This window comes from Leptopilina heterotoma, unplaced genomic scaffold (genome assembly GCF_015476425.1).
Source record: "Leptopilina heterotoma isolate Lh14 unplaced genomic scaffold, ASM1547642v1 Lhet_361, whole genome shotgun sequence".
In the NCBI taxonomy this organism is placed as follows: Eukaryota; Metazoa; Arthropoda; class Insecta; order Hymenoptera; family Figitidae; genus Leptopilina; species Leptopilina heterotoma.
In genome coordinates, this window is record NW_025111042.1 from 458,950 (window position 1) to 475,313 (window position 16,364).

At 24.6% G+C, this 16,364-nt stretch overlaps 4 protein-coding genes across 6 annotated transcripts; 3 read left to right on the forward strand and 1 right to left on the reverse strand.

The window, feature by feature from the left end:
* Positions 1–152: 152 nt before the first annotated feature.
* LOC122505633 lies at positions 153–1,984 on the forward strand. Its single transcript, XM_043617377.1, has 6 exons — positions 153–311; positions 440–589; positions 728–814; positions 1,046–1,132; positions 1,279–1,376; positions 1,612–1,984. Exons 1-6 carry the CDS (start codon positions 227–229, stop codon positions 1,798–1,800), a joined length of 696 nt encoding a protein of 231 aa, XP_043473312.1. The 5' UTR covers positions 153–226; the 3' UTR covers positions 1,801–1,984.
* Positions 1,985–2,059: 75 nt separating this feature from the next.
* Positions 2,060–5,189, forward strand: LOC122505632 (endothelin-converting enzyme 1-like). 2 transcript variants are annotated; one of them, XM_043617375.1, is made up of 12 exons: positions 2,060–2,623; positions 2,752–2,835; positions 2,914–3,040; positions 3,099–3,186; positions 3,324–3,411; positions 3,500–3,661; positions 3,778–3,884; positions 3,974–4,056; positions 4,162–4,213; positions 4,294–4,370; positions 4,468–4,694; positions 4,796–5,189. In XM_043617375.1, exons 1-12 carry the CDS (start codon positions 2,588–2,590, stop codon positions 4,931–4,933), a joined length of 1,269 nt encoding a protein of 422 aa, XP_043473310.1. In that variant the 5' UTR covers positions 2,060–2,587; the 3' UTR covers positions 4,934–5,189. The 2 variants fall into 2 exon arrangements, with proteins under 2 accessions (XP_043473310.1, XP_043473309.1); XM_043617374.1 differs by having other exon boundaries at positions 2,060–2,552; positions 4,796–5,188.
* A 4,303-nt stretch (positions 5,190–9,492) lies between these two features.
* Positions 9,493–12,454, forward strand: LOC122505634 (60S ribosomal protein L27a). The gene is made up of 7 exons (XM_043617378.1): positions 9,493–9,627; positions 9,934–9,997; positions 10,200–10,297; positions 10,927–11,079; positions 11,194–11,330; positions 11,761–11,786; positions 12,373–12,454. Exons 1-5 carry the CDS (start codon positions 9,625–9,627, stop codon positions 11,320–11,322), a joined length of 447 nt encoding a protein of 148 aa, XP_043473313.1. The 5' UTR covers positions 9,493–9,624; the 3' UTR covers positions 11,323–11,330; positions 11,761–11,786; positions 12,373–12,454.
* A 1,978-nt stretch (positions 12,455–14,432) lies between these two features.
* LOC122505635 (splicing factor 3A subunit 2) lies at positions 14,433–16,111 on the reverse strand. Of its 2 annotated transcripts, none has more exons than XM_043617380.1 (3): positions 15,943–16,111; positions 15,007–15,561; positions 14,433–14,893 (listed from the first exon to the last, which is right to left on the reverse strand). In XM_043617380.1, the coding sequence occupies exons 2-3, from the start codon at positions 15,550–15,552 to the stop codon at positions 14,615–14,617; spliced, it is 825 nt and encodes a 274-aa protein (XP_043473315.1). In that variant the 5' UTR covers positions 15,553–15,561; positions 15,943–16,111; the 3' UTR covers positions 14,433–14,614. The 2 variants fall into 2 exon arrangements, with proteins under 2 accessions (XP_043473315.1, XP_043473314.1); XM_043617379.1 differs by having other exon boundaries at positions 15,007–15,564.
* Positions 16,112–16,364: the final 253 nt, after the last annotated feature.

Consider the following 16,364-nt stretch of genomic DNA (forward strand, 5'->3'; position numbering starts at 1 on the left):
TTATCAAGAGTCACGAAATTTGGAAATGTATATCGAGAAACATAAAATATTTATTTTCTTGAAAAAAGTTTAATTTTTACAATAAAAAATTGTTGAAAATTTAGAAATAAATTTCTTATCTCAGCATATAAATGCAGGTCATTTTTTTTTAATTTTTGCATTTACTTCACTCTTACTTTTGATGAATAAAGTTTAACATTATTGAATCTAAAATCATCAATCGAAAATGAAAGGAATGAACCTTTATTTTTTGTGCTTCATGTTAAAATCAGTTGTCGGTTTACCTGACTTTGGAAATATTCCATCAATTGGTGAGTATAATTTTTTCGTTCTTTTAAAAAATGTTAATTATTCTAGTTTATACTTAATATATTGCATTCATCAAAATAGAATAAAGCTACTATTGTTATTAATTTAAAAATCTTTAATTTTTTATTAGATGAATTGTTGTTGAGTGGAATAGATAAAGATCAAGATATTTGCTCTAACGTTACATCATATGCTTGCATTTCACGAGAAGTAAATAATTACATCTCAGCCGATTATTATAAAAATGAAGCACAATCATACATTCGAAGAAAAGCAGTAGGTGAGTTATTTTCCTTTTTTTTAAATAATTTATCTATTATATTCTCAATTCGAATAACAGAATCATTTTTCGACAAAAATTTTAATTCATTTCTATTTAATTTTATTTAAAAAAAAAGACATTTTATTTTTTATACAGGCATTTTGAACTATTATACGACTCATCCTGAACTTGTAAATTTTGAACACGAACTCAAATGGTACTCTACTGTGTGCAAAGGAGAATGTAAATATCATGAAAATAATTTTTATACTAAAAAGTAAAATTATTCCCAAATAGCACAGCAATAGTTGAGATCAAAATAAATATTGATCTTGAATGTTTTGCTTTTCTTTTTACTCTGAATGTTTTTTTTTTTTTTTTAATCTGAATTATACAAATTCTTTAGCATTAATTTTAAAGTTTATAGCTGCAACATGATATTACATAAAATTATAATTATTACAATATTTCTAGTACAATCCACTCAGAATAATAGTTTGAACATTTTGAAAATCACAATGATGCGTTCTAAAGGCGTTCAATATATTAATGATACTGAGGGTATGTCGCATCTGAATAAATTTTCAAACTTTCTCATTGAAATGACAACATGTGTCTATTAAAATAGATATTATTCTTATATTTTTTTAATATTTTATATTTATTCGAAATTTTACAAATTTTTTCACATAATTATTCTCGCCTAGATTCAGTGCCTTGGAAAAAGGTGGCTAAAATTTATGCCGAAAAATTTAAATTTAGTCCATTTTTTGAAGTGATATTTAATGACGATAGTGCATTATCGGTAAGAATATAAATATTTTATTTTTCTCTTTCCTAACTTTAAATTTTCTCTTCACTATATATTCACAAACAGTTTTATGATTCTCAAATTGAGGAGCAAATACATAGTTTATATCGAACAAGAGAGCAACTTACATAAAATATATACCTGATCTTTTACATATATATATTCAGAATTAGAGAATATATTTTTAAAAAATCATTCTTTTAACTTTTGGAAATTTTATAATTTGCAGATTAGAAGACCTTTAACCACAATGTCATTTAAAATGCTTCATGGCGGATTAACTTTGTTGATAAATAAATTTTTTTCCGAATTTGCTGTCGGAACATTTTCAAAGGCGATGGAAAAAGATATAAAAGCCAGATTGAATGCAACAGTCACTACATTCCCAGATAACAAAATGCGCGTTGTGTGCTGCTAATATCATCTGCACGCGTGCCGATTTATCCGCACTATGCGCGTTCACTGGACCACTCAGATGCGTCATCATATGCGATCCATAACTGTCGCATATTGTGATGGGCACATGCGTGACGGTATAATGCGAATAAATTATATTTATACTTCAGCCTTATTTGAATTAAATAAAAAGAAAAGATTATTGACATTAGTAATTTTTTTTAAATTAAAATGTTATTTATAAAAACGATTTTAATTTAATATTTCAGTACAATTTTGGAATTGAAATTGTTAAAAACTTCCAAATTCTTTTTTTGAGGTTATATCTAATACAACAAAAATATATATGTACTTTAAACAAATTAAATTTAACTTTCTTATTTTGCTGCAGTACTAAAAATTAAATCCACAATAATTCCTCACAATAATATCGCAATAAAAAACAATAAAAAATGAAATCACAATAAAAACTTATTTTGATAACACACCACAAACAATGCTGTCGCCATTATAAAATGTGTGATTGCCGATACGGGTGGTTGCGCATCATTAATTGCGTGCGTATTAAGTGCAGTTCACTGCACACGCATTCACAGCATTCGCACTGTGGATGGTAAAATGCGTATGGATTGACTCTTCTAGCAAGTCGCACTTGTGAACGGAACATGCTTATCATTTTGTATCACAGGCGCTTACGAAATGCAGTTCACAACACTCGCATTATTACCAGCGTCACAGACGATAGTAAGATGCGTATATGAACCGACTCATCTGGTAAGTCGCAGTTAGTGCAAGAAACATGCGTTTAAATGCGACGCACGATTGTTATCTGGGCATTTTTAAGTGTAAATTGTCTAAATTAAAATTTCTTTTTTATTTATTAATGACATTAATTTTAACTTAAATCTTTATTTTTAATATAATATATATATCTATAATGTAATCTTTAATCAGCTTTAATAATAATTTTCAGTATCTAGACAATGAAAATTTAAATCTTCATTTTATGCAAATTGTAGAATTTGCAGATATAATAGAAACTATATCTAATTATGATGTAAGTATATAGAAAATTTTTGCAGTAAAATGCAATTAAATAAATAATCTAAAAATTATTTTAAAAATATATTTTTAGTTTGATTGGCTTCAACACTTTCGTAATACTGGATTGAATGTAAATTATGAGGATAAATTTTTCTTTGATACAAGTTACTTTAAAAAATTAACATTACTTTTAACTGAACACACGAACGCAGAGATTGGTAAGTCAGTCTATATTTTTTATTTTTTAATTTTTATTTATTTTCATTTTATTTTCAGCAAATTTAATTCACTTTCTATATTCAATGAATTCGTTGGTTTTTACAACTTGGTATAATGGCGAAAGTCTATCAGCAAACAGATATACGTATGTTTATTAATTAATAATAATTCTTTCCTATTCCAATATTGTTTTTTATTATTAAAAATTTTTTTAAAATATTTTTTTACTATTTATTATTATTTATTATTATTTATTATTATTTCTTATATTTTCTTTAACAGCGATGAAGAATGCTTTACACATATGCCATATAAATCAGGAGTTATCAATAAAATTATAAATGATTATCTACCGAATAAATATTCACTTGTAAGTTAGTGAATCGTTATTTTTTATATTATATATACTCCGCACAAGTTTTTAAAGATCAGATTTTTGAATTAATTTTTCTTTTCAGATTCAAAATATGTTCACAAATATAATTGCAGAATATAGGATAGAAATAAAGAACAGTTGGTTAGAAGATGATATGAAAGAAAATTTATTAAATTTATTAAAGGAGGTAAAATTGACAACAACTGATGTACAATTGAGTTCATCGAGTGTGGAAATGATACAGGTAAAGATTATTTTTATGAATATATTTAAAAGATTTTGAATATAGAACAAATTTAGCGCCAAATAAATTACAAAACTTTTTTGAATTTTAAAAAATTAACAACTTTTTATTTATAGTACAGAAATAATCTGGGTAGTGGTTTAGCATCTATAATTGATGCCAAATTTTTTCATGTTAACAAATTGATAAATAGTATTTATGAAGGTGCTTTGTTGAAAAATAGGTGAGCATTGTTTTTATATTCTAACAATAAAAATAAAATTATTAAAAATTTCAAGTGATTAATACTTAAATTGTATTTACTTTTTTTAGAAAACATATTTCAAATCCAAATAGAAACAATGGACGACAGTTAGCTCCTTACGTCAGTTATAATGAAATTGAAAAAAATCTAAGTGAGATATGGAACATAATTTAATTTTAAAATAAAAGCTTATTTATCTCCTATTAAAAGAATAAGGTTTGAAAGAAAATATTTAGAATTTTTCCTCTTTATATAGAAATTAAACTAGATGAATTATGTCTACCATATTTTGATTCTCAATTGCCAAGGTAAGAAACCTTCATAAACTCAATCGCTTAAAAGACATAACAATAAAATAAATTTTAAATAAAATTCGTTCTATTACCAGAAGTTGGAATTATGCATATTATGGAGTTGCTATCAGCAGAGAAGTTTCTAGATTTCTCCTGTTACATTTGTATGACGGTAATAGGAATTTTAAATTACTAAAGCAATTTTAAATGTTATTTACAAAATTAGTATATATGTATAATTTTAATAAAAATTAAACTTTTTCTTAAAGCGGGGTATTCGAGAAATTTTACCTCTAAATTAGATTGCTTTAAACTTTTACAACATTCAGTGAGGGATGTAGTTTTTTTAGATGAACTAATTAATAATTATGTTGGTTTAAAAATGGCCTACAAAGCGTTTAAACGAAATCGAAATTCGTTGCAAAGTCTAATTCAAAACATTCAAGGATTGAAAAATAACATTTTAAAACAACAATTCTTTATCGCTTATTCTGCTGTGAGTATTAGAACAATAAAGAAAAACTGTCTAAAATTTTTTATTAACAATTATTTTATTTAAAAATTTGGAGTTTAGATAATTAATTTAAAAAATTGCAGATTTATTGCGAAGAGACAAATCCTGTGAAAGTTGATATGAGCGCAGCTAATTTAAAAAGTTTTTTAAAGGCATTTGATTGTGGAATTGATAGTCCAATGAATCAAAAAAGAAAATGTGATTTATGGATTGAACCATAATCTCAAGATTTGCGTTTTTTAATGGTGGTGGATTAAGAGTTAAAAAAAATAAAAAAATGTAACTTCTAACATTCAAAAAGAAAAATATTTTGAAATGTAAATTAAAATTTGTTATTTATCTTTAATTTGAATATGAAAATGTATTGTATACCTATACGACTGAAAAATATTAGCTATCAGATAGTCTTTTATTCTTTTTCATGTCCAAACTGCGTATAAAAAAATATACTATGCTTCTATAAAAGTAAAATAAACAATATTTTATTTCTCCAAAGTTATTTATTATTTATTTTTCCTCGATAAAACCTTGTTAAATTCGTCAGACTGTTTTTCGCGATTAAAACTTATTGTATTAAAAATAATTGAAATTTAGAGTGTATTTTTATTAATTATAAAAATAATTAAATTCCTAAAAACATTTTTAATTATATTTATGAAAATAATTGAATCCCAGTAAAAAATTATATTATATTTATGAAAATAATTGAATTTCTGCGAAGAATTTCATTAAAATTTCCAAATAATCATAATTGAATAGAAAAGAATTTTATACATTTAAAAAAAAAATAATTGAATTCCTGTCAAGAATTTTTTTATTTATATAAAAGTAATTTATTTCTGTAAAGAATTTTAATATTTATGAAGATAATTGAATTTTTTTTAAATTTGTAAAACTAATTGAATTCCTGCGAAAAATTTTGTTTTTTATATAAAAATAATTGAATGTTTGCTAAGAATTTTATTAAAATTTTATCATAAATAATAGAATAAATAATTGAATTCTTTTGGAAAATTTTATTAAAATTGTTAATTGATATTAAAAATCATTGAATAGAGAACAATTTTTGAAAATTATTAAAATTTTCCCAAGAATGTCATTAAAATTTTTTTGAAAATAATTGAATTTTGACGAGAATTCAAAAAAAAATTTTAAACATAATTGAAATTCTGCGGTAATATTTATTATTTATTAAAGTAATTGAATCCCTGTAAAAATATTTATTATATTTGTGAAAATAATTGAATTATTGCAAAAAAATTTATAAAGAATTTGTAAATTGAATTTCTGTGAAATTTTTATTATTTATGTGAATAATTAAATGTTTTGGTAGAATTTTATTTAAAAACTGTTAAATAATTGAATTCTTTGGGAAAATTTTACTAAAATAATTGAAATTTTGCAAAGATTTTTTTTTTTTAAATTTTCAAATATAATTGAATTTCAGAAAAGAATTTTATTCTTTATAAAGATAATTGAAATTTCGATGAGAATTTAAAAAAAAATTGTAGAACATAATTGAATTTATGGGAAGAATAATTTTATTACTTTTGAAAATAATTGAAATTTGTGTTTTTATACTTTTTGATTATATATTATTTTTTTTTGTTGTTGTACATTTAGTTTCAAAGAAAGATATTCTTTGAACTGATTTTCATATTATACCGAGAGAGAGTGGCTTATTAGCAGAATTTGAGATAAGCAGAGGTGTCAAACATGAGAAGTGATCTCAAAATACATTGCGGATGAGTGATACTCGTTCCTTCTGCGCTTTATTTTCCGTTACAAAGTGCATAGATTATAATAAGTAAATATAATATTCAAAAGAAAATGTTTTTTTATAACATTTTTAAGTCTTAATTTCCGCGAACGAAAAAAATAGGAGGAAAAACAGTTCAAATGTCACGATAGCTCAGTTGATTAGAGGGTCTCTCTCTCCGCAATATTGAAGGATGAGTCTAAGGTTCGATCCCGATCTCAGGTGTGAAATACAAATATTTTTTTTTTAATTTTGTTTATTATTTTTAATTACTAAATAAATTATTCTTTGGTACAGTTAATTAAATTGGAGTTAATAAATGATATTTTAAATTTATTATAATTATTATAATAATAAAATTATAATTATAATTATAATAATTATTATAATAATATAATATAGTAAATAATTATAATCGTATAATAAAAATAATTCTACTTCCTTTACACATGCTAAAGAGTGTAAAACGTCACATAATTCACAAAATTTGCATTTTTGACAAAAAAATTTTTTTTATTTTGAACCCCCATCGCTAGACATATGTTATTTATGTTTTGAGGAAAAAACATTTTTTTACTGTAAAAATTAGTAAAATAATATGGCAAAATGCAAATTGGTCATAAAGACGTGCGTATATATATATACACATATTGTATCCTTTAAGTGCTCGCAAATTCTTTTTCCTTGAAAAATAATCTGTACACCAGAAGACAAACAATAATCCTTGACGCGCGCGTTAATCGCCGCATGCTTATAGAGAGGTGACGTCTACCATATGCTCTGAACTGGAAATACCGGCAAACATTTTTATTTGTCCTGCTATAAGGTGCGAAAGAAAACTATTCTAACAGTATATAATATAAGCTTAACTCCAAATAATACCTTTTATCCAAAAAAGAAAATTTGGAAAAAAATTAAAAACCCTTTTTGGTCATATAGAAAAATTGCATGATTTTGAGGTTAAGTTCGTCTCTGGGTCATTTTGCGAAATCAAATAAAAAATTATTGTTTAGTCTTTGGAATTTGATTTTTTCATTTTTAGAGGTTATGTTCGACTAAAATTTTCAATATAAAGCGTTTTCATTTGAATTTGTTTTTCTTTCTTTTTTTTTAAGAACTAAAAAAAAGAGCAGAGTGTAAAAAAAATGAAATACTTACTGTTTTTCATGCGGAAAAAATAAGGAAAGAGGCGAACCTTCAGTTTCATTGTCTCGAAGCGCGGGAACTCCTACACACTATACACTCGTTAAGTACCGGAAAAAATCCTCTCACGGTGCAAAGTTCACGGTCGTTCTTATAACGATTCTTATCGTCTTTCACGGATTCGCAGCCCTTGCGGCTCGTTACTCGCTTAAATTACTCTTGTAATAACAAATAACAACATCTACCTATTATTCTGTCGCAAAAAAAAGGAGGTTTCAACAAATTTTCTCTATATAGCAAAAAAATACACTCAAGAAAAAAAAATTATCCAGAAAAAATTATTATTATTATCCAGAAAAAAAAGAAAATTATAGAATTTAAATAAAAATAGAAAAGAATAAGTAAAATAGAAGAAAATTGTACGTCTTAGATAAGAAAAGAGAAAATTTTTAATTACAAAAACTTGGCAAAGTGGTCAGAACTTCCGACTTGCAACTAGAAATCCCAGGTTCGATTCCCGCTAGAAGTAAGATGTTTTTTCACCTGTAAAAAAATATAAATTTTGATAATTGATAAAAAGTAAATAAAAAATAAAGCGGAGAAATATAGAAATTTATTTAAATTTCATAAATAAAAATAATATTGTCGTTAATAAATATTTACAAAAAAAAAAAAGAAAAAAAATTAACTGTAGTGGAATTTCATTGAATTTTATTCGTCGATCATCGCGATCATCGACCTCCCAAAAGAAAAGTGCGATAGGCAAATATTTCTCGGATGATTCCCCAGAAAAATAACGGTTGTCGTCTTGTTATAATTCAAAGAGCGACATAAACAATGACGTATCATTGGAATTTCTTTAGCGTCGTCGTTGCGCGAACAGAATCGACGCAATTCTTTTCGAAGCCGCAAGAGGAGGACAAACAATAATTGTATTACTGTTACGTTTAACCCCCCCTGCCCCCTCGAGAAAAAAATTTATATTTATTATCAAATATACTGAAATATAAATAAATAAAAATTTTCAAACAAATATTATTGCAAATTTTATATTTAAAAATATTTTAGATCCGAATGTTTCATTCATTTTTCCAAAACAATAAAAAAATAAAAATAGTTAAAATAATAAAACTAGTGAAAATATTAAAAAATAATAATAATAACAATAATAATAAAAATAATATTAAAGTGCGTACGTGGTTACGCGGTTTTGTTAACCGACTAGTGAGCGTGAGTCTAGCGATCGACTCCTGTCACCTGCGATTTTTTTTCTCTAATAATATAAAAATAAAAATAAAAATAATGATAAAAATAATAATAATAATAATAATAATAATAATAATAATAATAATAATAATAATAATAATACTAATAATAATAATAAAAATAATAAAAATAATAATAATAATGGTTGAAATAATAATAACAATAATAATAATAATAGAAATAGTGGTAATAATAATAATAATAATAACAATAATATCAATAATAGTGTAAACGTCAATATACCAAAAGTAAAAATAGAGAGAGAATAGTAAAAAATATTAAAATAATAAAAAACCAACATTGAAAAAAATATAATAAAGAAAAAGAAAAAAATTGTTAACGAGTTTGTAGACCAAAGAAATTAAAGAAGTCGCTGCTTTAATCATCTCATTTAAAGATTCGCGCCTCTACTTTTACTTGTGAAAAAAAAGAAAGAAAGAAAATGACATTATCGACGTATGTTAATGAAAAAAAGCCACTTTTCTAAATTTAAAATTAAATAAACAAAAAATATTAATTAATTTTTATTTTTGTAAATTTTGTTATTAATAAAACGAAAATTTATGTTCGTTGTGACAATTAAAATTGTTTCCTTTTAATTTTCGACATGGAGCATTTAAAATAGGCGCGCAATGTTCAACCAATGAGAGGGCAAGAATTGCGCATGCGCATTACCGGTATTTTCTCTATTTTCAGTGTTGCACCTTCCCATCTCTTTTCGGTTTCTTCACGCGACAGCGCATAATGGTGAGTGAATTGATCGTGAAATATTTCTCAAATAATCCGTAAAAATCCAATCAATCGACAATTATTTCTTGATAAAAATGAATTTTATGTAATATAGACCTTTTTTGTTATTAATTTCATAAATAGTTTCTCGATATTTTTTCATATAAACAAATCGCTCTTGACACTTTTTCTATGATAGTTTTCGTACCCTTCTGTCACGTTTCATATTCTCTTTTTTTCATATAAAATTAAAACATTTATTTTCAATTCGAACATGGTTTATTAAAATATGTAAATATTAATGTATTTTTTTTTGTTTTACAGTCGACACATAAGAAAAAGACTAGGAAGCTTCGAGGACATGTCAGTCATGGACATGGTCGTATTGGTAAGTTAACCTCTAAATACACATTCTTTTTTTTTATTTATTCCGCGAAGTTTAATAGTTAAATGTTAAATGATAAGTTTTTAAGCCACGTGGCTTGAGTGGTTATAAACTTTAGCGAAAAGTACAAAGTTATTTTTTCTAATTAAAGAATTGGTGATTTTTGTGGATTTTTGTCACTTGTCAACATAACCTTAAATTTCAGGAAAGCACAGGAAGCATCCTGGTGGTCGCGGTAATGCCGGAGGTATGCACCACCACCGAATTAATTTCGATAAATACCATCCTGGATATTTTGGAAAGGTGAGTACTCGAATTTTTTTCTTTAAAAACAAAATTGGAAATTCAAAAAGAAAATCTTATTCTTGAACGTTTCTTAAATTTCGTACTTTTTAACTTTTTGTACTTAGTTTTTTTTAATGTTTCAAATTCCAAAGGAAAATTTATGAAACGTTTCTTAAATTACTATTTAACTTTTTTTGTAATAAATGTTTGTTTCTTTAATTAGTTTTGAATTTTTTAAAAGAAACTAATTTTTATGAAACGTTTCTTTAATTATTTTTGAATTTTTTGTGCTAATAAATGTTTGTAAATTTAAAAAAATATAATTTTTATCAATATAAAAGTTACTTTTGTTCCTTTCTCGAGTCTCAACGAATAAAAACGTATTTTTAACTATTTTTAAATAATTACTTTCTGTAAAACCCATTTTTATAATTATAGTAAAAAATAAGTTTTTTTTATTATATTTGTAATTTTATTTAAATTATAAACACATTTTTTATTAGTTTTTGAATGATGATAGTTTGCTTTCACCGGCGAAATGATTTCTATGAAATTAAACCTTATGGATCTGATTTGAAATTATAATTTTAAAATCAAGTGTTATTAAATTTCTACATCATTAACATTTTTATTTTCTACCTTTACAGCTTGGTATGAGAAATTATCATTTGAGAAGAAATTCCAAATGGTGTCCCACGATGAATTTGGATAAACTATGGACCCTTGTTTCTGAACAGACGAGACAAAAATACAAAGAAAATAAAGAAGGAAGAGCTCCAGTGATCGATCTCGTCAAAGCTGTGAGTTCATTAATTATTTTATTTATGAATTTAAAAAATATAAAATATTTATACGAAACTTAATTTAATTTAATCAAGTAATCAAAAACTAATGAAATGAATTTTTCTTTGTAGGGATACTACAAACTTTTGGGTAAAGGTAGATTACCCAACCAACCTGTTATCGTTAAGGCCAAATTCTTCAGTAAATCGGCGGAAGACAAAATCAGAGCTGTCGGTGGTGCTTGCGTTCTTTGTGCTTGAAGAATCAGGTAAATAGATTTCATTTTTTCTTCATTTTTTACAATTTTCTTGTTTAATTAAACTATAAAGGTGTCTGAATTAAAATATAAAATGTAAAACGTATGCAAAATTATTAATTCGATTGTAATTTTGGATAATACTTTGAAATTATTATTTTAAAAATATTCTAAAATTAGTAATATTATTAAATATTTGAAAAATATTTTTAAATTGGCAATATTTTAAAAATGTTTGACTATTAAATTTGTCATTTAAACCTTGTTGATTTTATATTTAAAATGATGAACCAGAACGGGCGGACTGAAAAGTGCGTACAACACTTTAAACCCTGTTGAATGTTCTTCTCTGATTATACAATTTTTTTATAATTTAGTTTAATCTTTCTTTTTGTACGTAAATCAATTTTTTGACCTGCTTTGTTTTTATTGTCTGTTTCAGAAAACTTTTCTACATTAACAAGAAAGGTAAATATTTGCCATCTCTATAAGGAAAATTAAATATTTAACGATTGGAATAGAAGTAGAAAAAAAGATGAAAAATTGAAATAGAAACATAAATTGAAAAAGAACAAATAGAAGCAAAAGAAAAAATGCAAGTTAAGTAGAAATAGAAATTAAATTAAATAAACAAAATTCTTTTAAAAGAAAAAAAACAGAAATAGAAAAAAATAAACAAAAGAAAAAATAGGGATAGAAATAAAACGATAGAAACTAAAAAAACAGAAATATAAAAAAATAGGGATAGAAATAAAAAAAATAAAAACTAAAAAAACAGATAGAAATTAAAAATGTAGAAAGTAACGAAAAAGTATAAATAAATATAAGAGAAAAGCAGAAAGGTAGTTAGTAAAATAGAAAAATATTTTCATGATGATATCGAACGGGCGGACTGAAAAGTGCGTACAACACTTTAAACCCTGTTGAGTCGTTCTTTTCTGATTATAAGATTATCTTCTCATTGACAAGATAGTTCAATTTTTCATTTAATTTACAAAAATGTTCTTATATTTAAACGAAATTATAATTTTTCCCCTTTTTCCATTTGTTGCAGAGAGTTGACTGGCTTCGGTGTTTCAAGGTATACACTTTCCATCTGTGTATTATACTTAATAAAAAAAAGAAAGAAAATCTAATCCAAGCGTAATTCATTCCTTCTTGCGTTGAAAGTGAAATAAGATTAGATTTTTTTTTAATATAAAACAAATCTTAAAAACTATTGTGTTACTTCTTCAAAATTATTTTCATCATTTCAATTCAATTATTATTTTCTAGAATTTTTAACTAAAATTCTTCTTTAAATCAATTATTTTTAATAGTTTAAAAAGAAAAATTCTTTGTGAATTTTCAAATCCATTTATTCACAATTCAATTTCGATTATTTGGAAATTCATAAATTAAATGTATATTAGAGAATGAAAATTTAAAATAATTTTTTTAAAAAATTCTATTCAATTTTTTCAAAAAAAATTAATTTCACAGAATTGTTAGTTAAAAGTATAAAAAATTAAAATTTTCTAAGGTTTTAATTAGAAACTTTTCCAAAATTCAATTATTTCTAAAAAAAAGTCCACCCTATAATGCTTTTAATATTCAATTATTATATATAAAATTAATTTTTTATTAAAAAATTATACGAGGATTGAATTATTTAAATGTACAAAAATAAATAATTTATTGAATAATTGAATGTTTCTTGAAATTTAATTCTTGTAAAGAATTTTATTAACAAATTTTAATACAATTCAATTCTTGCGACAAATTTTAATATCATTTTTAAGAATAATTATGTTTTTCAAAAAGAATTCAATCTAAATATCAAGAATAATTGAAATTCTGCGAGCGATGAATTTTATTATTTATGAGATTAGTACCTAATAATTGAATTTCTGTGAGAATTTTATTATACATGAAGATAATTGACTTTTTGCTTAGAATTTTATTAAAATTTTTGAAAATAATTGAATTTCTATGAAGAATTTTATTTTTTATAAAAAATAATTGACTTTTTGTCAAGATTTTTATTAAAATTTTTGGAACTAATTAAATTTTTGACAAGAATTTCAATAAGCTTCTTAGAAATAATTGAAGATCAACGAAGAATTTTATTAAAATTTTCAAATTTAATTGAATTTTTGCGAAGAAATTTGTTATTTTTGAAAATAAATGAATTTCTGCGCAGAATTTTGTTATTTTTAGAAATAATTGAATTCTTGCGAAAAATTTTCAAATATAATTAAATTTCTGCAAAGAATTTTAAACATTTTTTTAAAATAATTGAATTCCTTTCAAGAATTTAATTATTTTTTAAAGTAATAAAATTTCTGTGAAGAATTTTAATATTTATGCAGATAATTTTGAACTTTTGCATAGAATTTTATTAAAATTCTTGAAATAATTGAATAATTTAAGTTTATCGGAAAATTTTATTAAATTTTTTTTTAATTGAATTCGTTTGGAAAATTTTTGAAAATAATTGAAATTCTGTGAAGAATTTTGTTATTTATACAAATAATTGAATTATTGTCAAGATATTTATTAAAACTTTTGAAAACAATTGAATTCCAAAATTTTTTTTAAATAGTTGAATTCTTTGGGAACTTTTTGAAAATAATTGAAATTTTACCAAGAATTTTATTAAAACTTTTGAAAATAATTGAAATTTTGCCAAGAATTTTATTAAAATTTTTGAAAATAATTAAATTTCGGAGGATTTTATTATGTATTTACAAAGATAATTGAAATTTTGACGAGAATTTTTAAAAAATTTTAAACATAATTAAATTTTTGCAAAAGATTTTATTTCCTCAATAATTTGTAACTTCCCCAAAATTTAATTTTTTGGTGATGTTTTTAACTAAAATTCTAATTTATTTGAGAAGAATTTGAATTATTAAAATTTTTTTTTAAATTTGTAATGAAATTCATTAAAAATTGAAATTTTTTAAAATTTCAAATTGAAACCTTTTGAAGTTCATCTATTTATGAAAATAGTAAACCCAACTCTTTTAAAATGCAATTAATTTTGAAATATTTAAGTAAAATTATTCATTAAATAATTTCTGAGTCATAATTTGATGATAGTTATTCAAGAATTAAGTTGTTAAAAAGAAATTGTTAGAAATAGAAAAATTTGATCGTTTTTTATTAGAATTCGTGGTAATTTAATATTTTATGAGGCAAATAACATTAACATTCGTTAATTGACAATATTTTTTAATTCATAATTCACACTCAGTTTTTATACAATTCATTCACATTGTGTCCCAAGAAAGAAGGAAAAAAAATTATAAAATTTAAACGAGATGCGGAGGAGGTGGTGGAATGGCCATTCCTCCTGTTAATACTGAAGGAGGTGGAGGTACAGGATTAAACATTGGCGGTCGTGGAGGTGGTGGAACAGGCATCATTTGAGGTCCCAATCCCGGTCGAATTAAAGGTACCGGCGGTGGTGGTACTTTTCCAACTGTAGGCTTCTCATTCTTAAAGGCAAATTGCAGGAAAAATTGTTTAGTATCCTTATTCCAATGGGTCCAAAATTTACCCTCCGCTTTCTCCACTTCTCTACTCGGTACCTGAAACGTAAAATTTTGCTATTGATTTTTGCAAAGTTCGTGATTTTTAATCAAAAATAAAGAGTTTTTATTTTACACACGGAGAATTTTTTAATTTTAGTTATAAAACAAACCTTGAAGGCAATAGTCTCATAGGGCTCGGCGGCGAATAATAAATATTGCCATTTACGATCGGGAGGTTCGACTCTCTGCTCGTAGGCCGACATGAATCGATGTCTGGGGCAAATGTTGTCAGCAACTTCTGGATAATCGACTTGAAACAATAGACTCTGCTGTCCGGATTCGGGATCTCGTTGTTTTGTTACTCGATAGCCGGGTCTTCCGATTTTGACGAATTTTTTCGGCTCGACGCGAGGTTTCTCGGGAGCTAATGTCTGTGGTGCTTCCTTGGCTTCTTTAGCGGCTCTTCTCGCTAAATTTGCTTGATGTTTTTTGCCCTGAGTGTGAGCCAGATAACTGCCTTCGTTATTGTGAAGAGTGAGACATAGTTTACATTCATAGGAGCCAAGGTGATTTTTCATAAAGTACGGATCCTTATTGAGATCAATTGTTTCGAGAGCCAATTGTCGGAGACGTTCTCGTCGATCGCGATTACTCTCCGACCAAGAGGCGACACCGCCTCCTCCGGTTTTTCCACCGGGTCTGTTTTGAAAATCCATGACTACGAACTACTGTAGGAGAAGGTTTAGGCACAAAAGTTAAGTAAGTTGAGTTAATATAAATAAAAACTATATAAATACTAAAAAAATTGTATAAAAAATTTCATTTTTAGTAATTATCGTAATTATTTAAGTACTTTTAAAAATGGAGCAAGATTTGTCCTTTATAATGACGTTCATAACCTCAAAATGTATTTTTTAAAATTAATACTTAAAATGCACGTAAATAAATTTAAATAACTTAGTGAATTTAGTATATTTAGTATAGATTTTGTTAGTGAATAGAAATAATTATTTTCTATTGCAAAAATAAGTTAAATAGTTCAAAATACATTCGATTTTTGTAGTTGTTTTGAATAGTTTTTATTACGAAAAATGAAACTACTTTACCTGCAATGCTACTTTTTTAAGGTAGAAAACACACTTATAATATTTTTGTTTATCGTATTTTGTAAAAATAATTACAAACTATATATAAAAAACCTATAAATAGTTACAAATTTTGTAAATAGTAAATTTCCAAAACGCCTGAAACTGAAACGTTTTGACAGAACAGGGTTGGGTAGTCAAACTGGACAATTTGTAAGTAAAGTTAATTTACGTAACTTCACACTGCCGTAGCGTAAAGTTCAATTCAAAAAATAAAAAAAAATTGTCAAAATTTCAATTATTTTTAAAAAAATAGCAAAATTCTTCGCCGAAATTCAATTTTAATGAGGAATTTTAAAAAAATTCATTTGAAAAATTCAATTCTTTTCATAAATAACAATATTCATTACCAGAATTCAATTATTTTGAAAATTAATAAAAAA